Source organism: Lithohypha guttulata (genome assembly GCF_036872675.1).
Source record: "Lithohypha guttulata strain CCFEE 5908 chromosome Unknown scaffold_3, whole genome shotgun sequence".
In the NCBI taxonomy this organism is placed as follows: domain Eukaryota; kingdom Fungi; phylum Ascomycota; class Eurotiomycetes; order Chaetothyriales; family Trichomeriaceae; genus Lithohypha; species Lithohypha guttulata.
In genome coordinates, this window is record NW_027042752.1 from 2,175,860 (window position 1) to 2,194,904 (window position 19,045).

Here is a 19,045-nt window from a genome sequence, read left to right on the forward strand (position 1 = left end):
ACTCTGCACGATCTCTAATAGGTTTTGAGCTGTATTTTCCGTACTCGAGTAAGACCACGAGATATGTGTTAATCTACGATTGATGTCGGGTTTCTGATCCGTCGCTCGATGTGGCCCAAGAAGAGTGGCTGCAGCGGAAAGTGATTTTAGTGGCAGATAAAGCCAGGGACCTTGCAGCATTGCCAGGGGAAATGGGGGGGTTTGGCCTGCAAGGTTCACAAGGACACGTGAAATTAAAGAGGCTGAAGTCGAATTCTGGGCGTTCACTCGAGCGCTGGCTTTATAGCCACCTCCCCGTGCGTTGTTTGCATGTTGAGTTTTGTCATGCAGTTGGTCTGAGCGTTGGTTTGCCTATCCGCGAGTGCTTTGGGTTGGTTTTCTTCCTTCTACGCGGGTTTGCGATTGCCATGATTATGATAAACTGAAGTCAACGAATACACCGACTTTCTTCCATTCTTTTCTAAGGACGACGATCATGACCACCGCGACGGCCACCGTTATTGAGACGCAGAGAGTGCAACTTGCTGCTGCACCTTCAGACCATGACCGCATCGATGACTTACAACGACCTGCAATTCTACAGCGCTCAACCACAATCCACAATCCATCACCAGGTTTCAGTCACAGACATAAACATTCGAAAAAGCTATCTTTGAATTTTCCGATTCTGGTTCCTGCTACACACGATACACCTCTGCCCTCAAATGGCTCGCTTTCCTCATATGGCCAGTCACCATCAGCAATGTCGCCGTATAGAAATGGCACACCTATTTCGGGGCAGCCTATACCTTCGCCCGATGAGATACTTGAGGCAGCAGATGGTCCAGACTTTCTGACCCTCATTGCTGGTCAAGAGCGACGAGTCATGGAATTGAAGGAAGAGCTTCAGAAAGCTGAGAGTAACTTGTTGAGCTTGAAGAAGCAGTGGGCGACGTTCGAGGCGAAAAAGAAACATGCAGAACTGCGAAGTAAGTCGGTTAAGCTTGGACCTGTTTCACCTAAGACTGCACATGCGAACAGTGAAGAGGATGCCGAACGTGTCAGAAGACGCGAAGCAGCTCGCGAGAAGAAGATTCGGGATCTAGCGCTGAAAGAAGCTGGGATGGAGGGATCACTCCCGAATGGCGGGAAAAGGAAAGTGCTTGCTGGAAGACATACGAGGACTCTGAGTTTATTACAGAGCCATGCGCCTACTGTGGACAACGAGAATGGTTCAAACGTTACCAAGTCCAAGCACAAATCCAAGACAGAGAGCACTTTCGCCGATCAAGATTTGGAGCAGGGCCGGGAGGATGTCAAGAGGCTATCACGGCCCTCCATATCGCGACAACCTACTCTCCAAGAATTGATTGCCAGCTCTGCTACTGGTGCAGCACAACTGAACTTTGGCAAGACATACAAGGATTTGGCACAAGCTAGCAGAAAATCACTGCCCCCAGGAACTGATGTCTTCATCAAGCAGGGCAGGGAGGTCTACGATGGTATCAACCAAGGATTTTGGACTTTCGTCGAGGACATCCGGCAGGCCACTGTGGGAGATGAGCCTGTGAATGGTCCACCTTCAGACCACAGAGGAGCAGTCCCACGCACCAGGTCGAATAAAAAGCTTGTTGTGGACGATGCGCGTAATAAGCAAACTAAGAAAAAGAGCAAGAATTCGGATGAGCTCAAAGGAGACAAGGACAATTTTTGGAAGGAGTTCGGTCTCGAAACACCCCAAGCGCAAAGGCAAGCGCAGCAGAAAGCATCTAGAGAGCAGAAATCCTCCAAGGAAGAGAAGCACGAATCCAAGTCGAGTACGGATTCTCAATGTCCACCTAGTCTTCTCGCTGACTTAATGGACGTCAACGAAGACGATGAGGCTTGGGACAATTGGCCTGTGGATTCGCCTAGTGCACCAAGGCATGGTACGAACCACGTCGTGATACGCAGCTCGAGCGAGGACGGAGAAATGGAAGAGGAAAGTCTGGTTGAGCCTCTACCACAGAAAAGAGACAACTCAACGGCCAGTCTTGCGGGGCGGTAGAGGAGTCTTCTTTTCAATATGATTTGTAGGAGATATTCATCACTTCTTACAACACTTGCTTCCTTGCCTCGCGTAGCTCAATTGCAATTGTTGACGATGCAGTAAAACCTCAGTCTGCGATCAGCACGACCTGTGGTGCGGTAGTGCGGTCGTCTGGTCGACAATGAGCTCCTTACTGACTACGTGAAGCCATTGCTGGAGATCTCGTTTAGCAGCAGCACTGGTGTGTACCAAGTAGACTCAGATGCCTTGAATCTCCACATTTAGTGTTTCAATGCAAGCACGGCAAGGTCCCGATGCAGGGAAGATCACGAGCAGACACAGCTGCTTTTCTCATTGGACTTCTCGGAAAGAGCCATCTGTCAGATCCCCAAGTTGTAGGTAGCTAAATGTCTGGATCATGTTTAGTGGAGCTCACCCCTGAAGCTAAAGTACTATGGTGGAGTAGCCATGTGTTACAGTTTTCCCATAGGAGGAAGGTACGAAGGTTCTAGCGCCGTTGCTATGATAAACATCGGATGAAGTCATTGCACAGTGTCTTTTACTGCTTCGCAACGCAGCCTCGACATTAATGTACTGACATCCTATTTCACATTACTGGTGGAAGACAAATATCCTCAGCTTAACATGGGATTATAGCATACATACAATATCACTCAGAAGGCGTCGTCTTGTGATATAGGCAGCCGATAAGATGGCAACACTTCTCCCTCCACAGTCGAGATTCGAGCCAAAACCGCCTCTACGACGGGCTGCTAGCGACGGTCCTATCTATACGACTCATGAGCCATCATCACCTTTTCAGATCCACAGCGACGATACCGATGGAGAGCAGCTGGCTGCAAAGTATCAGATGCTCGAGGAGCTGGGCAGTGGCTCGTTCGGAGTAGTCTACAAAGCCATTGAGAAGTCTACGGGCGAGATTGTTGCTGTGAAACATGTCAGTAAGTCCTGACTTCGTGCAGAACATATACACTGACACAGAGAAAATAGGTCGACCTGGAATCATCGGAAGAAGACCTTAGCGACATCCTCTCCGAGCTCGCCGTCCTCAGCTCCTGTGCCTCAACTCATATTACTAAATACAAGTCGGCCTTTTTGCGCAAGCAGACGTTGTGGATCGTGATGGAATACTTAGGAGGAGGATCATGTGCTGACTTATTGAAACCGCCTCCTCACCACCTTCACGAATCACATATCGCTATCATCTGTCGAGAACTTTTGCTGGGCTTGTCTTATCTACATGGCGAGGGCAAACTGCACCGCGATATTAAAGCTGCGAATGTTCTCCTTGGTATGGATGGAAGAGTTAAACTTGCAGACTTCGGTGTGGCTGCTCAATTGACTGGGTTGAAGAGCATGCGCAATACTTTCGTGGGCACGCCATTCTGGATGGCCCCAGAAGTCATTCAACAGGAAGGTCACGATGCGAGGGCAGATGTCTGGTCGCTTGGCATCACTGCTATGGAGTTGGCTAATGGTCAACCACCTCATGCTAATATTCATCCCATGAAAGTCCTTTTCCAGATACCCAAACAGCCAGCACCAAAATTAGAAGGAGCTCAGTGGTCGAAGGATTTCAGAGATTTCGTCGCTTTGTGCTTGACAAAAGACCCTGACCATCGTCCAACCGCGCGACAGATGCTCAAGCACAGATTCGTACGTCACGCTGGCAGGGTGGAAGGTCTTCAAGAACTCGTACAGAAGAAGCAGGAATGGGAATCCTCTAGGGGAGGAGAACGTAACTTGAAATACTACGCTGAGACACTGAAACAGCTGAGAGTGCCGCAGGCTGAGCAGGCAGACGAGTGGCTGTTCGACACTGTAAGAGCTGCTCCTGTCAGACAACCAAGTGCATCGTACACACAGAGAAGACGAAAGAGTCAGCGGACTTCAGCGGAGATGAGCTTGTGCAGTGAAGCCACCACGATGATGGAGGATATGAGTATCGACCAAACACCGACACGAAGGTCGTCCCAACAGTTCCCTGCCAACTCGTCCGTTCGTCGTTCGAGTACCAAGAAACGTATATCCAGCACGCAGCAGCAGCGTCCACCCCTTGGAATCAACATGTCTTTTGGCAATAGCCCCTCAACTATCCGACAATTCAGGCGAGTGTCGCCCACTGTCAATGCCGAGAACGAAGATCCTCTCCAGTCCTGGTCGATGAAGTCCTTGCCGACAGATGAGGACGTATACACCAGTACCCCGATGAGTATAGATCAAGACTCGGCAGTTTCTACCTCTTCAAATCTGTCTCGGTTTTCTTCACAAGCAAGTACGATCAACAGTGAAAGCAAGGAGGCCAGCCTTGGCAAAGCACTTTACTCACAAGTAGTCGGATTGTCATGTCAAGATGTGCTCAATGAGACTGGTGATCAAGCTCGAAGAGAAGCGGTAAGCAGGGTAGCTGAGGCATTCTCCGACCTCGAAGCCGCGGACCCAGAAGGTCTCTATCACATCATGAAAAGTATAGTCGGCAGAATGCAGGCTGACGATAGGCTTAAGGATATGCTTCCAAAGCCGGCGGCCATCTCAGCGGCCCAACACTCCGAGCTGGAGGAAGATATCGGCACCGTCCAGCGTACACCATCTAAAGCACCAAGATCGAAGCAGGTTTCCGAAACACGGAATGGATCGCCTACCAAGCTCGTGCTTGCTCAAAATAATCCTCACCTCAAGAGTCACAGACGTCGGCAGAGTACGCAAGTCATGAGCAGAGAGAGCAGCCAGGTTTACTCACCAAAGCTGTCTGCGAAGGATGTCGAAGAGAAACAATTAGACAAGCTGATTGAAGGTAGTGGGGTATTGCCTCATGTCTCCGCGATGGAATCGTGTATGTACGATCGGTGGCTCGATGGTCTCAGAGTGCGCTGGCCGGCACTGTAACGATTTGCATTATGTGTTGGAGGTCAGAAGAAATGTGTCTGTGAGAAACTTGAGCTGTAACAGCAGGGTGTACTTTACTGTACTATATACGATTCAACTGTAGACATAGAGCTTAGATAGCATTCACATTAGTATTAGCAGCTTTGATTAGCAGTGCTGTTTCATAGTGTCAGACCGAAAGGTTTGCAGAACTACCAAGAAAGAGCCACAGTGGTCTGTCGCGTGGCCTGCCTCGCTTCTTCACCGTTCCTGCTTGTTCTGACTGTTAGCGTGGTCGAAGCTTCCGAAGTACTTTTCGCAATTGTCCTGCACCTGGATAAAACCTCTGTTTTGCCTAAAAACCATCAGCACATAATCGGAATCTTGTCCTCCACCTGTACTGTAGCCTCTTACTCACGATTTCACCTACTCACTATCATTGGTCCCCGCAATATTTGTCCTACCTTGCTGACACATTTTGGCTTGACGTCTTATGACTTCAGTATAGCGCTTGCTTGTCCTCCCACTGGACGAAGGCAGCGTTTCTGGCAGTCGATGCTGGCATAGCCACAATGCCGCGTATGGTGAGAAATGGCCGTGCAATCAGCTATGATATCCACCCCACGAACCTAGAGGGTAGCATTGTCCTTTTCCAACAAACGATGCATCGATGGAGTTCTCCAGCTGCCGAAAGGTACGCAACGAGAAGTGCCCTTCAGTGGAGCATTGGAGGTCTCTTGCTGAGCGTCTGCTTCCGCAAAAATCAGGACAAACTCATGTACCACACCGCAATGTGGCATAGACAGTCCGCCTCCAGAAAAGCAAGGCATGCAATCAGACGTTCTGATCTCCAGCTCATGCAGTAAGAGAAGGACTACAACAAGAATGTGTCCTGGAGGCAAAAGCTTGCCTTACATGAAAGCAAGGCGTCAAGCTCTCCTAGAAGTGTGATCCGCAGTCGCCTAAGAACCAATAGAAGGTATGCTATGACCCACATCACAGAAAAGGAGTGTGCTTCAAATATTACAGCAATTCTCGCTTTGGCTCGACAATTTCTTCGTTCTGTTCATATCAAACAAACGTGGAAGCTCGAGACCTGAAATGCACTTCTGGACGTGGTCATGTGTTCTGGTCATTCAGGACAGCGAGCTCAGACAGCAAGCTTCCTGAAATTCGAAACTCTATGCAGAACGCCTTTAACACATCGACGGCAGGTCACGTGTACTGAGATTGTATAGAGACGCTCACTTCTACACAACGCTCGGCCATTTGAACAACTTGGTCAAGCAAACACCATCTGCCACCATCACTCGGAGTAAAGATACAGCACACTCGACCTTCTGGCATTGCAGTGATGGTGTGGAGCCCTGCGTTTCACGAGAGACACGTCACGGATGTGAAGCATGGCAGCATCTCCGCACACGATGCAATCACCAAGCTGTTCGAGCTGAGCGATTGTGGTAAGCTAGAACATGCAACAATGTCGCTCGAAGGGAGGTCGGGATCTTGGTCGATCCTTTAGGTCAGTGTGGCAAGATTCGCGGCAATCGCAGGCGAACCGGCGGGATGTACCAGATTTTGCAAGAGTATGGGTCGTTATCTGTATAACCGAACGGCGCCAATCTGGAAGGTCTTCTCGATTCGCTGTTTTGCTCTCGCCGGGTTTCGGGCGCTGGCCTATTGCGATATCTACTGCGCGTCAGAACATGGAAAATGCTTCGAGACTTCGAGTTATGGCTTGAGCTGCGGAACAGAACCGAAAGAGCACTTTTCCTGCGTTGTTGCTGCTGAGCAAAGCAAACCGGCACATGAGAATAGTCTTTCAATGATTGCGCGAAAGTGTGAACTCATTTCGGACTGTCTAAGAAGAAGCGCTTCTAGCATAAAGTAAGTCTTCGACCTGCTGCCCTGCATCAACTTTGCATAGACTGCGTTCCCGCTTCCCTCTATTGTCGCGTGCAAATTTTGCTAGTCCTCCTCGATCCTACGATATGCCGATCCCAAGCATTTGCTTTGCATTTCGAGTACGGGCAATTAGACCTGAGCGAGATGGCGAGTGGGAAGGCCAACGACCTGCCGGAGACCTCAGACCACCACGCGAATGGGTGCAAGCAGGTTCCGAGACGCAATGGTATGGATGGGACTCGAGTACAACAGGTGGAAGCAGAGTTTGGTCGCTACAACCAGAGGACGAAGTTGTCCGCGAGCGTGTTATGTCAATCGTATGGTCCCCACATGTCCAGAACTATTTCATCACACCACACGATTGCACTCAAGCAGACATACAGAAACTCATGCACCGTGAGCCCATGAAGGATTGGAATACTCTATATTTTCGTTACCAGAGGTACTCTGAACCCGGATCATACAAGATACTAAACCATGGGACTGAGTTGTTGTTACCTTTCCCACAGCCACAAGCGCTTGCAGGTTTCCTACCTCGAAATTTTTTTCGTGAAGTGAAGGAGGAGGACACTGATGAGGTAGATGAAGAAGGATTTGATAGCGAAGACCAAGGGGGCGAAGACCAAGGGGGCGAAGAAACAGATGAAATACCATGCCATCTCGTTGGTGATCTGTCTCTCATACTGGCGCTATATGCGATTCGCCTTTCTAACTTGATTGATATTGGCGATCACATTGACCAACATTTCTGCCAAGGCAACGAGCCTCTTTTCGTTCCTGGTCAAGAGTGTCAAAGGTGGATGGCGAGGGACAGATTTGGTAGGTGATGCCGTCTGGGAGGGCGAAAGGGGCTAACGATGAGTGTAGTGTATCCTGCGCCAGCACTGATCATGGAAGTTGGTCTTCTTGTTGACGACGAGATAGAACGCAATCGCGATGTCTTGAAAGATTGGGAGGAGGGTCGCTTAGTACCTATGGTCTCATCACATCCTTGGCCAAATGCGACAGTGGCTTGATCGAGTATACACGAGCAGGAACCCTGACACATATCACCATTCGAAGTACAATACATAAGTTGCGCGAGTGCGTGTTCTGTGTCGAGGCGGAAGTCTTACATCAGATACCGACACAGCACTCTGCGACTACAGACCTGAATATACATTAACCACGAGAGGTATTATCGACAGATGAAGGATTATGGACAGCTTCGCATCGGGGTTTGACTTGCCATTAGCAAGGATAATATATTGATTATAGCACTTTGTTTGATTGCCCCAATTGAAGCTTAGGAGCAGATCTCGATGTTATTAGCCTTGCTGCAGCCAGTCGACTAAAGCCATATCCTTGGTCTCTACTACATGCTATATGGATTATCGGCGTTTGGACCATTGAGTACAGTCTTGAGAGCAATACACTTCTCGTTGTAAACCCTTTTCCATACGCAGTTGCCTCAGTCAAAGATGCATGAGCCTAATCGATGTTGAACCACAAAAACTCTAAGGCACGCCTGTTTGGTCACGGGCGTAGCTGCCGCGAAACTTCATTTTGTTCAAGACACGCCATACTAGTAGGGCAGGAAACGCCCATCCACGAGGCCGGGCACCGTGGTGAGTTGCGGCTGAACCAATCGTTGCCGACCGAAGAGCAGATCAATCGAGGTTCTGAAACAACGGGAACGACACATGTGGTCGCAAAGCGGTCGAATCGGCTGGCATACAAGAGCTCCAGCCCATTCATCTTTTCCGACCAGTCTCTCGCGTTTCCAAGCATTGTTTGCTCGCTTGCTGTCGGAATTCAAAGCTCGAAGCGCGTTATAAAAGTCCATCGGCATCAAAAGTGGATCGCCAACTCCACATATTGAGTAACGGTTGGACGAAACAAGCGCCGACGTCCAAAAATATCTTGCCTTCGGTGTCGTTGTACAGACCTTTACCATTCTGGCGTCGATCTCTGCTTGCTATCAAGACATTTTATGCAACGAACCATGTAGCTGCTCGGGTGAAGAGATGGTGGCAGGTCTCGACCAACGAGTACGATGCACTAAATTGTCTAACTTTTGGCAGCGCTATGCCAGGAATGAAACCTTTACCGGGTAAGTCCACCATTTCAGAAACTCGTATACATGCCTCTCGTGTTTCCATTGTGACTGGAATTCCAGAAATTGCTGACGAGCTGGTACTCGACACCCTTTGCTAACGACGTGCACTAATTGAGACATTCACTTCCCATCAACGTTTCTTTCCATCGACGTTTCTTTTGGCACGCAGAGCGGTAGCCGAAGTTGTAATACAATGACTTTCGTACAGGCCTTCTTCACTTTGTACTTGTTTATAGTCAGCCTTTTCTTTGTCGGAGCTGAGAATGACACATGCTCCGATGGTTGGATGTTCATTGATATCCACTACAGGTCAGCATTCTAATCGTCTAGTGCTTCTACATATTGACATAGAGCAGGGCAGTTGATGCAAAAGCGGAAACCTACTCCTACGGCCTCTTCATTGGTGCTGGTACGAGCTCGCAAAATCAGTCACTTTGGCCTTCCATCGCCTACAACGAGACTAGGCTTGCTAGCAACGACTTCTGCGGCTCTAACAGCGTAGCCCATTGTCACGAATCCAAGTATACTCATGGCCATTTTGGACCTGACGCTTCTGCTACTTGGGCCAGCACACCACAATACAATTCACTCGACGTCGAAGTGGAGGCTGAGTCTGTGAACACGACATATGGTGTGGACAATCTGAACATCTATACTCACTACTTCGATCCGAGTCCTGCGTCAAGTTTTATTGTCAAGAATCATAGCCTCACGATACTATCAGACTATTCATTGGATAGAGACGTGTTTTACGAGTCTGGCTCTCTAGGTCTGGGTTCTGCAAGCACTTTGTTGAAACAACTTGTTGATATTGGCCGAATCAGTCGGAATGTGTTCAGCATATACCTTGGTACTGCTTATCCAGAAGCTGGAGGGACACAGAATGGCTCTATTGTGCTTGGCGGGTACGATGCAGGCCGTCTTCAAGGAGCTGTACACAAATATCCTCAAGCCCCGAATGCAGGCCCGAGATCTTCCAATTTTAAAATCCGCGTGAAACAGATGTCTTTGTCAACTGGGGATGGTTCTTCCATTGGCATGGTCACAGATAACGGCTTTGACGGGCACATATCAACAAATCAGTATGCAATGGAGATGCCACCATATGTCATAAAGCATCTCGCAGATGCTCTACAGGGTGTGCCGGCAGGAACACCAGAAAATACACTGCAATTGGCACAAAAGTTCAGTGGGAACTTGACTGTTACTCTCGACGATGACTACGAGATAGTCTTCCCTTCAGAGTGGATTTCTAATGCTTCTGAAATTACGCCATTCTCAGCGGCCACGCTCGACACGAACATTTCTGTATCAGACGGACCATTTGTCTTTGGCACCGCGTTTCTGCACCATCTGTACATGACAGTTGACTATGAAGACTCCAGCTTCTATCTGGCTGATGCCAAAGTGTACGACAACTACGTCCAGCCGCGTTCGTTATGTGCTGGCGAAGCTCCGGTCCCACTGGGCCGGCCCAAGGTGAACAAGTTCGTACAGACGGGCATGGTAGGCGCCATTCTTGGTGGCCTCATTGGGGGTGTGGCTTTAGCATGGCTGGTCTTTTTTGTTATCCGGAAACGCCTACAGTACCGTCAATCCGAAAATGCTATTCACAAGATGGAAGGCGGTGGCGCAGCGCACAAGAAGAGCAGTTTGCGAAAGAGGTCGCGGTTTGGCTTTAGTCAATTCGGACGTAAGAAGGAAAGTAAAGATGTGACTTTCAGCGATGTCAAACGTGTGTCACGTGATTCCGATTCTTCTTCAGCTAAGGACGTGAAATTTACAGTAACTGATGAAGAGAAGGAGCCAGGCACTGTGGGAATTGAAATGAGCACACTAGTGAGCGACAGTCAGAAGAAGACAACACATGTGACGATTAAAGGCCCAGTCTCTCCATTAACACCGGCAATGGAGCAACCGGTCGAGCATATCAGAAAAACCACCTTTGAAGCAACGCTACCAGAACCGAGCAAATTCGAGGAGACATATCAGCAATCACCATTGCCAAGTCCTTTCACTGCGCAAACACCCAGAACAGGAAACCCATTACTCGGCGACTTTCGTCAGCAATTTTCGACCTACGATGATAACGAGGACTCCGATCTACACACAACTCAGCAGAAAAAGATTCACAGACGGTCAGCATCAGAAAGACTGAGGGATTCGCTTCGATTGACCGTTAATACGAACACATCATCTTCTGAGAGATCGAATATTGTCGGTCAACCTGTTCCGATGGCAAGGCGCAAACCTGCTCCATTACCACTAAAGGTTGTGGGAACCACTGCGAAAATCGGTCACTCTAAGGCGCCTATGACTCCTTTGAGCGTACGCACTGATGTAGATTCGAATCGCAAGCACGGGTTTTTGAAGAAACTGTTCCCTCCTTCCTGAGACGTTTACCTTGAAATCAACGACATCGGATACACCCTCAAAGTATGAGTGAACGACCTCTTCGAGCACTGGCATGTCTCAGCTTCAAGCCTCGAGTCACAGTATAGCTGCAGTTAACGCCCTGCCCATGGTTGGGTTTCAGATGTAAGGAGACGATGCAACCTACCGACATAGTGGATCTGGGATCTTGCCGTGATAGTGGTAGGAAGATGCCACAATGGATCAGATCAGGTACTTGCCTGTGCCTTGCAAGGACGAGAGACGAGTGATTCAGCACCCAACTTTGAGCTGTAGAAATGCCTGAGGAGGCCGGAGATGACGGCCTAATTAAGGCCTGGACGGCAGTTCTTCGGTGCTGCATTTCGGTATACCGCTGTGCCTAGTCTACTTTTAATTTCTTGAATATTATGAACTTGCCCTTGCGAATAATCCCACTGTTTGTCCATACGATCGCCATTGAAAAGTGCAGACAGAACCTTTGATAGCCATAATCTATCTTAACGACCTTGCCACAAATCTGTACCAGCCGCAATGTCCGAACGAAAGGTACTCACGAAGTACTACCCTCCAGACTTTGATCCGTCGAAGATCGGAAGAACACCCAAGCACTTACGGCCCACTGGTCCGAAGACCATTAGCGTTCGGTTGATGGCGCCTTACAGCATGAAGTGTACGTCCTGCGGCGAGTATATATACAAGGGACGAAAGTTTAACGCAAGGAAGGAGACTACAGAAGAAAAGTACTTGAACATACAGATATACCGTTTCTACATAAGGTGTACGAGATGTAGCTCCGAGATCACATTTAAGACAGATCCCAAGAACATGGACTATACGTCTGAAAGAGGCGCGAAGCGAAATTTCGAGCCATGGAGGGACCCAGCAAGCAAGGAACTGCAAGAGACAGACGAGCAGCGGCTCGACAGATTGGAGAGAGAAGAAGCAGAGGCTGCCGAAGAGGAGGAGCGAAATGCCATGGAAGAGCTTGAAGCGAAGATGGAGGAAAGCAAGCGAGAAATGCAAGTTGCTGACGCGCTAGATGAGATTCGAACGAGGAATGCGCGCATAGAGCGTGGTGGTAAAGGTGGCAAGGAAGATCAGGCTTTGGCGCAGGCACGGCTTGAGAGCAACGAGTCAAGGTTGCGTGAAGAGCAGGAACTGGAAGAAGCTGCACGGCTTGTATTTGCAAAAGACAATGTGGAAAGAGCAAGGTTAGAGGAGGAGCAAGAGCTCGATTCTGTGGCAGACAGGGAGACTGAAAGCAAGCCTGCTACTTACAGTTTCGAAAAAGAGCCAAGGCCCAGGAAAGTGAACAACAGCACAATATTGCTGAAGAAAGCAATAAGCAACACTACAAAACCGCCAGCAGCTGCGGCCGTGCCGGTTGTTGCCAGTGGCTTAGGTCTGGCTGGATATGATTCCGACGAGGAGGATTGATTGAAACAAGTTCCAAATTTGTATGCTGTGGATAGATATGGGAGATACGCCTCACGAATTCCATGAAAATAGCAGAGATACCCTAAGCATGCAATGTTATTTTGTTCTACTACGGCACATAGACCTATGTACAGGCGTGCCCAATATTATCGCAACGGGCCTTTCCGACTGTATCCCAGTTCGATGCTCAGTTTAGGCTTGCAATCTTGGATTCCTCGTTGTTGCCCTGGCTGACCACTACTCACAAGAAGTTCTAGGCTCAACGAGAGTGATGTAGAGGCAGTACCTGCCTGGGAGCATCACATGGAACTGGTGATCTTGCCGTAATCTGATAAGTCAGTGTGTTCGCAGGTGAGCACAATTGCTGTACACACTTCCTGTGATGGTCTGATGCAGCCCCGCTTCTACCCTTATGACGATTGGTCAATCACACCTGCCCAGCCCGATGCCGGCAACAATTCGGATCTGATAAAATTTGATAAGATCAAGCCCACCATTCATGTTCTGAAGTGCTTCGATTCACTTTGTCTATGCCGCCATCGATCTGACTCGACTGCGAAAGTACTATCTGGGACAGCCTCGCATATACGACAAGGATTGTGAGTCTGCCACAACCGATCAAGTGCAGACTTCAAGTGCATCGATGAGGCAGGGTCGCCTAAAGCGCGATCAGTAGTCAACCAAGTACCGTGGCAGATTGTCTGCGCAAAGGTATCGGCTATGGCTTCTACTGCCGGCTCGACTCCAGCTCCTCCTGCACTTATTCCTTCTCTTCAAAGACAACCTTCACTATGTATCAAGCCCTCCCCAAGTTCCGCCGTGTCTTCACCGACAGCTACTTCCCCGCCTTTGTCACTTACTAGCAAGGAATGGGTTGTACCTCCGAGACCTAAACCTGGTCGCAAGCCAGCAACTGATACCCCTCCCACGAAACGGAAGGCACAAAACAGAGCAGCACAGCGAGCATTTCGAGAGCGCCGTGCTGCTCGTGTTGGAGAGCTTGAGGAGCAGCTGAAAGAAATCGAGGATCAAAATGAACAAGATCAAGATAGCTTACGATCTGAGATTGCAGAACTCGGTACAACTCTAGAAAGATGTCAAGCAGATCTTGCAACCTGGGTGTCCAAGTGTCAGAAATTAGAGATAGAGCTGGCCCAAGCACACGAACGATTACTAAAACAGCAGAAATCTTTGCCACCACTACCTAATCATGTCGACAACTCTGAGCCCATGGGTTGTGGCAATTGTACTCTTGAGAGTCACTGCCAATGTATCGACGATGTCGTCAAGGGAATGGTAAAGGATACTGAGCAGACTACTTATCACACGCGACCACAGGGCGAACACGGTTCTCCACACAAGCGAATCAAGCTTGAACCTTCTGACTCAACCTCTATGGAAATAGACTTCACTGCTGCGTTCGCTAGAGGCCAACACCATGCCAGACCAAGTCACACTTCGGCACGTGTCCTAGATCCCTGTGGCTTCTGTCAAGACGGCACGCCTTGTATATGTGCTGAGATGGCGGCCGAGCAGGACCGCCAGAATGCTACTCGTCCTAGCTCTCCTCTTTTGAACACTCGGCAGGTACCGCGACAAATGGCACAGTTCACCCCTCCACCATCAGAAGGTGACGTCGCAAATCTGTCTATGCTTTCGAATGCAACCTCCTGCGCTTCTGGGCCTGGAACATGTGCCCAGTGTGTGGCTGATCCAAACTCGACACTTTTCTGTAAGTCCCTAGCAGCTTCCAGAGGCAACTCGGGCTGCTGTGGCGGACGAGGTGCTGAAGGTGGGTGTTGCCAAAGCTCGGTGGCTTTACCCCCTCGAGCCACCAGATCTAGGACAGCTGGTGCCTCAAACCTTCGTCTTCCAGAACCAAGTACCAGGAATCCAATCACACTTTCGTGCGCCGATGCTTATACTGCTCTTAGTCGTCATTCGGCTTACGACCAAGCAAGTGGCGACATGGCTTCGTGGATGCCCAAGCTTCAGGCAAGCTCTGTCAGCGTTGAAGGAAGACCTGCTATGGAGATTGACGCTGCCAATGTCATGTCGGTGCTTAAAGACTTCGACCGGAGGTTCGGATCCAGTAAATGAATAGGCCGTACCAAATGTGCATCTTATGTGATACGACAATGGCCGAAATGCCACAACGGACGTTCCCAGCTGGGACGATACAATTATACGATGGCTCGAGGCTATCATGCATTGTCTTGGTGTTTAGTAGCGAAATATAACGTCTCGGTGAGACGTTACATACAACAAGCTTTATGTACGACAGCAACGTGCATGTATGAGATCACACTCAAGGTGAAGGTGTCAAGTCAGATCATGGCAACGCGAAGTGACTGCATTTTATGAAGACGATCCATAGAGTGCTTCGTGCCGCCTCAACCTCACGGATAAGGAAACGGCGATGCTTTTCTTAGAATACATTATGCCTGTGGCAAACTCAGATGGTCAGTTCATCTCCATATGCTGCCCCCCGAAATATTGACTAACTAGTCAGCCTATCTTCACACTCAAAAACAGGCCTCTTGGTTCGATGATTGGTACTGATGTCGTGTTCGATGAACTCAAAGCCAACACATATAAAGCCAAGGTCGTTAGGTTAGATCACGTCTAGTGTCAAAGCGCAACTAAAGCTGGTTGGTGGTCTGAAATGCGTGTTCAAATATTGATGAGGGTGCAAGACCATCTGCGACGATTTGTTGGTTCATAGCACTGTCAGTAACGAAGTACTAGTAGTTGTAATGCTAGGGTCGCACTATAAGGAAGGAGCAACCCAAGTGTTTCTGAACCGGTCTTGGCATCATAACAATCTGTGATTGGCAACCACGTAATCCATTGGAACCATGGTACCTTCTAGCCTTGTAGATCAAACTAATCACGGCGATGTCTATTTGTTCATCAGACTTTCTTTGTCAACTTTAAGCTAATCTTGTGCAGCTATCGCCAGGAAGCTCAGTATACATAACAACTACGGCAACTCAAAACGCATATTGCGCTCAGGTCAGATGCAAGCACATTCCTGCTAAAGTCACGCACCGGGCTCACTGCCAAACAATATTTCGCGCTCTTCAGATGTTACACGAATGATTGTGCGCCACTTGCGCCATTCGTGGCGGTCGTTCATATGGCTTTCATTCTGACAACTCAGTCGGAGGACATATCTGCGCTGAAAAGAGCCTTTCCTGTAACGTTCCGAGGAGACTGGTGTGCCGAGAATTTTCTACGCGTCAAACGAAGAGGGCTTCATTTACAGCGGAGTATGACCAAGGCGAGGGCAAGACAGAAAGTTGTCCCTGGGATTGTTGCTTTCGACAGGCCAGCTGGTTCGCCTGATGACGCTCCTGAAGAGGCAGTCGTCGGACTGGGACCACCTCTTCTTCCACCTAAGGGTATGTTAGACACACGGTTGAAACGAAGCTCAAGCTGACAATACTACAGGAGAAACAAGAAAATTCTCACTAAGGCGGTTAAAGGTAAAGGATGATCCAAATGCGGAGCTGTTAATTGACCTCTGCAATATTCGTAAGAAACTGAACTGGAAAACTAATAGACCATCGGAAGACTCCAGACCTGCCAAAAGACCGCGGCTCGAAAGTATACCGTGTCACGCTCATCTGACAATATGGGATAACACTCCTGGATCGAAAACCAAAAGCTCTTTTCGACCTTATACACGAGATTGCGAAGTTCTGAAAAGCTGTACTGACTTTGATGCTGCGGTTGGCGACTTCATTGAAGTAAAGCTCGAAGAACCTTTTAGGATTCCAAAACGTGATCTTCGAGTTGAGGCCTTCGATAAAGGCGAACGAAGACTTGATATGGCTAAGGAGTACTTTATAGAAATCAAAATTCAGCCAACTCGTGACGATTTGAGAAACTGGCCTCCGATGAAACTCCTCGGGAAAAGCGAAGGAGACCAATCAGCCAAGATGGACAAGTTGGCCAAGAAAACGCTAGAAGGATGCTTGGTTGCAAGGCATCGTTCCTTAACACCAGAGTCGCAGACCCCTTTGTCTTTGTTCTTCTATGCGGAGGGGATCTGTTTCAAAACAAAGTATGGTCTGGAAATTGATGCAAAGTGGATGTCTACAGAGGACATCTCGAGCATGCCGAAGAAGAGGCAACAGCAAGAGGATAGCAAGCTTGAGTCTTGGATGATGGACGACGATGGTCTTGTTTTCGGAAAGGTAAAACCGGTCATACAGAAATCACAGCCCTCAAAAGCTGTTCCCAGGACTTTGCCATTGAAAAACGCTCTCACAAACGGGGTTCTTAGTCGAGTCAAACGTACTGTCAAATACAAAATAGAGCCCAATGGAGCGGAGGGACGATTCAGGAAGTACAGAGAAGCTAAGGTTGAAGGATTCTCTTGCTACTCTTGCGGAGATGACTGCTCTAAGACGATAGAACAACTCCTTGAGCATCTGCGATCAGTGCACTACAAGTACGACTATATTGTCGAGGATATGAAAACAATCGAATCTCAGCAGCTGGCGCATACAGAAATCATCATACGGGTCGCGGACCCCAATTTCAAGCCGAGAAAGCTAGCACAGAAAACCCCAACTCAACTGGAATTCGTTGAGGATACGAGTAAGTACCCTCTGAGTGCTCTACGCAAACAGTATGGTGGATTTCTATCTCCGCAGCATGTGCCGCCCTGCAGGCCTGCCATCTACACAAGAAGAAAGTATCCGAATACACGTGTCAGTGGTAAGGGAGGAGAAATGACTTCTGCTTTTACTTCTACAGCGGTCCGGCCAGTTGTCCCTGAAGATCCAGATGAAGAGTCTAGGTCAGAGTCAGAGGATGAGACGGACGATCGATGGTTTCTTGGGAAGCACCTCGAAAAGCTCGATGTTTATGCTCATGAACAAAACTGGTTAGATGCAAGACGTCGCCTGGCAAAGAAATGGGCATATCATCTTATGCATCGAGAGCGCAGTCCTCATGCTCGGTACATTAGCGATTCTCTGATCAGATTCGTGCGAATGGAGAAGCAATGGATACTGCGTAAGAGCAAAGAGTGGGCGACTGCCTCGAATCGTGGCGATCTAGAAATGGAAAGCGTTGAAGCCTTGGAGGAATTTATGCACGAGCTCATGATGAGCCGTGTCATCAACAGGGCGGTGTGCAATAATGTACTAGCACTGCTAGAAGACGACAAGGAAGCATTACCCTTGCCAGAAGAGGAAAAACACATCGTTGACCACCAAGCTGCTGCAGCTCTTAAGACATCGAGACGTCAACAGCGTCGCAACGAAGCTGCACAGAAATACGAAACTTGCGTGAAAAAGATTGCGGCCAGCGATCTTCCAGACGCGTTGCAAAGACGTCTTCACAAGGTGGCCATATCAGCTCTACCGCCAAACTTATGTGGCGCATGTCAGCATGATCTCGAGCAAGGCAACCCAACCGCTGTACGATGCTCTAGCATTGCGTGTCCTCTACCAGGCATCTATTACCATAGCCATTGTGCAGGATTGAAACGTATTGGCGAAGCCCAAAAAGCAAGGCATGGTGATGGCTCTCTTGCAAGCACAGTGCCGTTTCTATTAGACGAGCTCTACAAGGCAAGGTCGGAATGGAAATGCCAACTGTGTCAGGCCGAGGAGTGAACAATGTTCATTTTGATTCGATAGTGCATACATAGACAATCCAACTAGCTGACTGGAACTTTCCCAATGGACGCTCAAACCGTAATGACTTGCAGAAGCTGACCAAACTGCAGAAGCTGACCAAACTGCAGAAGCTGACCAAACTGCAGAAGCTGACCAAACAATGGGTCAGTTCACACCGGTTCCATCTAGAACCTGTGTTTGACTCCAACGTCTACCGTCAGTTTCCTCCCATTAGCCTCACTCAATCCCTATATCCTGTAAAAGTACAGATATATGCTTCTTTCACCTAAATAAAAGAGATGCTACTTCGACCATTACAACTTCTTGTACTGAACGTCTGCTTTGGAGCGAAACATTCTGCATAGCCGCATTATGGCCATAACTGAGAACGAACATAACACGAAGAGCTGCGTAGTCAATCTCACATGAACTCGCTATCTCTAGGCCTCAAAGATGTTGACGATTGAAAGTCAGGGCTCATCATGTAGTGTTTCATAGAACTGCCTTACATGAACGACAGGAACGCAGACTCGGGTCTGGAATATCTGTTTCGTCGCCACACGTTCAAGGAGCAGCGTATTTTTGAGATGTGAGGATCCATGTTCAAGCGTCATTGTAAAGTTTTGACTGTAATGCTTTAGTTTGAGCCGCGATGTGATGGCAGGTTTGGTGATGGTAAGT

General features: G+C 48.7%; 5 protein-coding genes across 5 annotated transcripts; all 5 read left to right on the plus strand.

Annotated features, from left to right (window-relative positions):
* Positions 1 to 475: 475 nt before the first annotated feature.
* On the plus strand, positions 476 to 2,026 carry LTR64_004579 (uncharacterized protein; the record flags this gene model as incomplete). Its single annotated transcript, XM_064898924.1, has 1 exon — positions 476 to 2,026. One exon carries the CDS (start codon positions 476 to 478, stop codon positions 2,024 to 2,026), a length of 1,551 nt encoding a protein of 516 aa, XP_064754881.1.
* A 694-nt stretch (positions 2,027 to 2,720) lies between these two features.
* On the plus strand, positions 2,721 to 4,915 carry LTR64_004580 (uncharacterized protein; the record flags this gene model as incomplete). Its single annotated transcript, XM_064898925.1, has 2 exons — positions 2,721 to 2,966; positions 3,020 to 4,915. The coding sequence occupies 2 exons, from the start codon at positions 2,721 to 2,723 to the stop codon at positions 4,913 to 4,915; spliced, it is 2,142 nt and encodes a 713-aa protein (XP_064754882.1).
* A 3,951-nt stretch (positions 4,916 to 8,866) lies between these two features.
* LTR64_004581 (uncharacterized protein) lies at positions 8,867 to 11,291 on the plus strand (the record flags this gene model as incomplete). The annotated part of the gene is made up of 3 exons (XM_064898926.1): positions 8,867 to 8,891; positions 9,134 to 9,206; positions 9,254 to 11,291. 3 exons carry the CDS (start codon positions 8,867 to 8,869, stop codon positions 11,289 to 11,291), a joined length of 2,136 nt encoding a protein of 711 aa, XP_064754883.1.
* Positions 11,292 to 11,822: 531 nt separating this feature from the next.
* cwf16 (Pre-mRNA-splicing factor cwf16) lies at positions 11,823 to 12,728 on the plus strand (the record flags this gene model as incomplete). The annotated part of the gene is made up of 2 exons (XM_064898927.1): positions 11,823 to 11,961; positions 12,106 to 12,728. The coding sequence occupies 2 exons, from the start codon at positions 11,823 to 11,825 to the stop codon at positions 12,726 to 12,728; spliced, it is 762 nt and encodes a 253-aa protein (XP_064754884.1).
* Positions 12,729 to 16,002: 3,274 nt separating this feature from the next.
* LTR64_004583 (uncharacterized protein) lies at positions 16,003 to 18,361 on the plus strand (the record flags this gene model as incomplete). Its single annotated transcript, XM_064898928.1, has 2 exons — positions 16,003 to 16,132; positions 16,182 to 18,361. The coding sequence occupies 2 exons, from the start codon at positions 16,003 to 16,005 to the stop codon at positions 18,359 to 18,361; spliced, it is 2,310 nt and encodes a 769-aa protein (XP_064754885.1).
* Between the last annotated feature and the right edge of the window lie 684 nt (positions 18,362 to 19,045).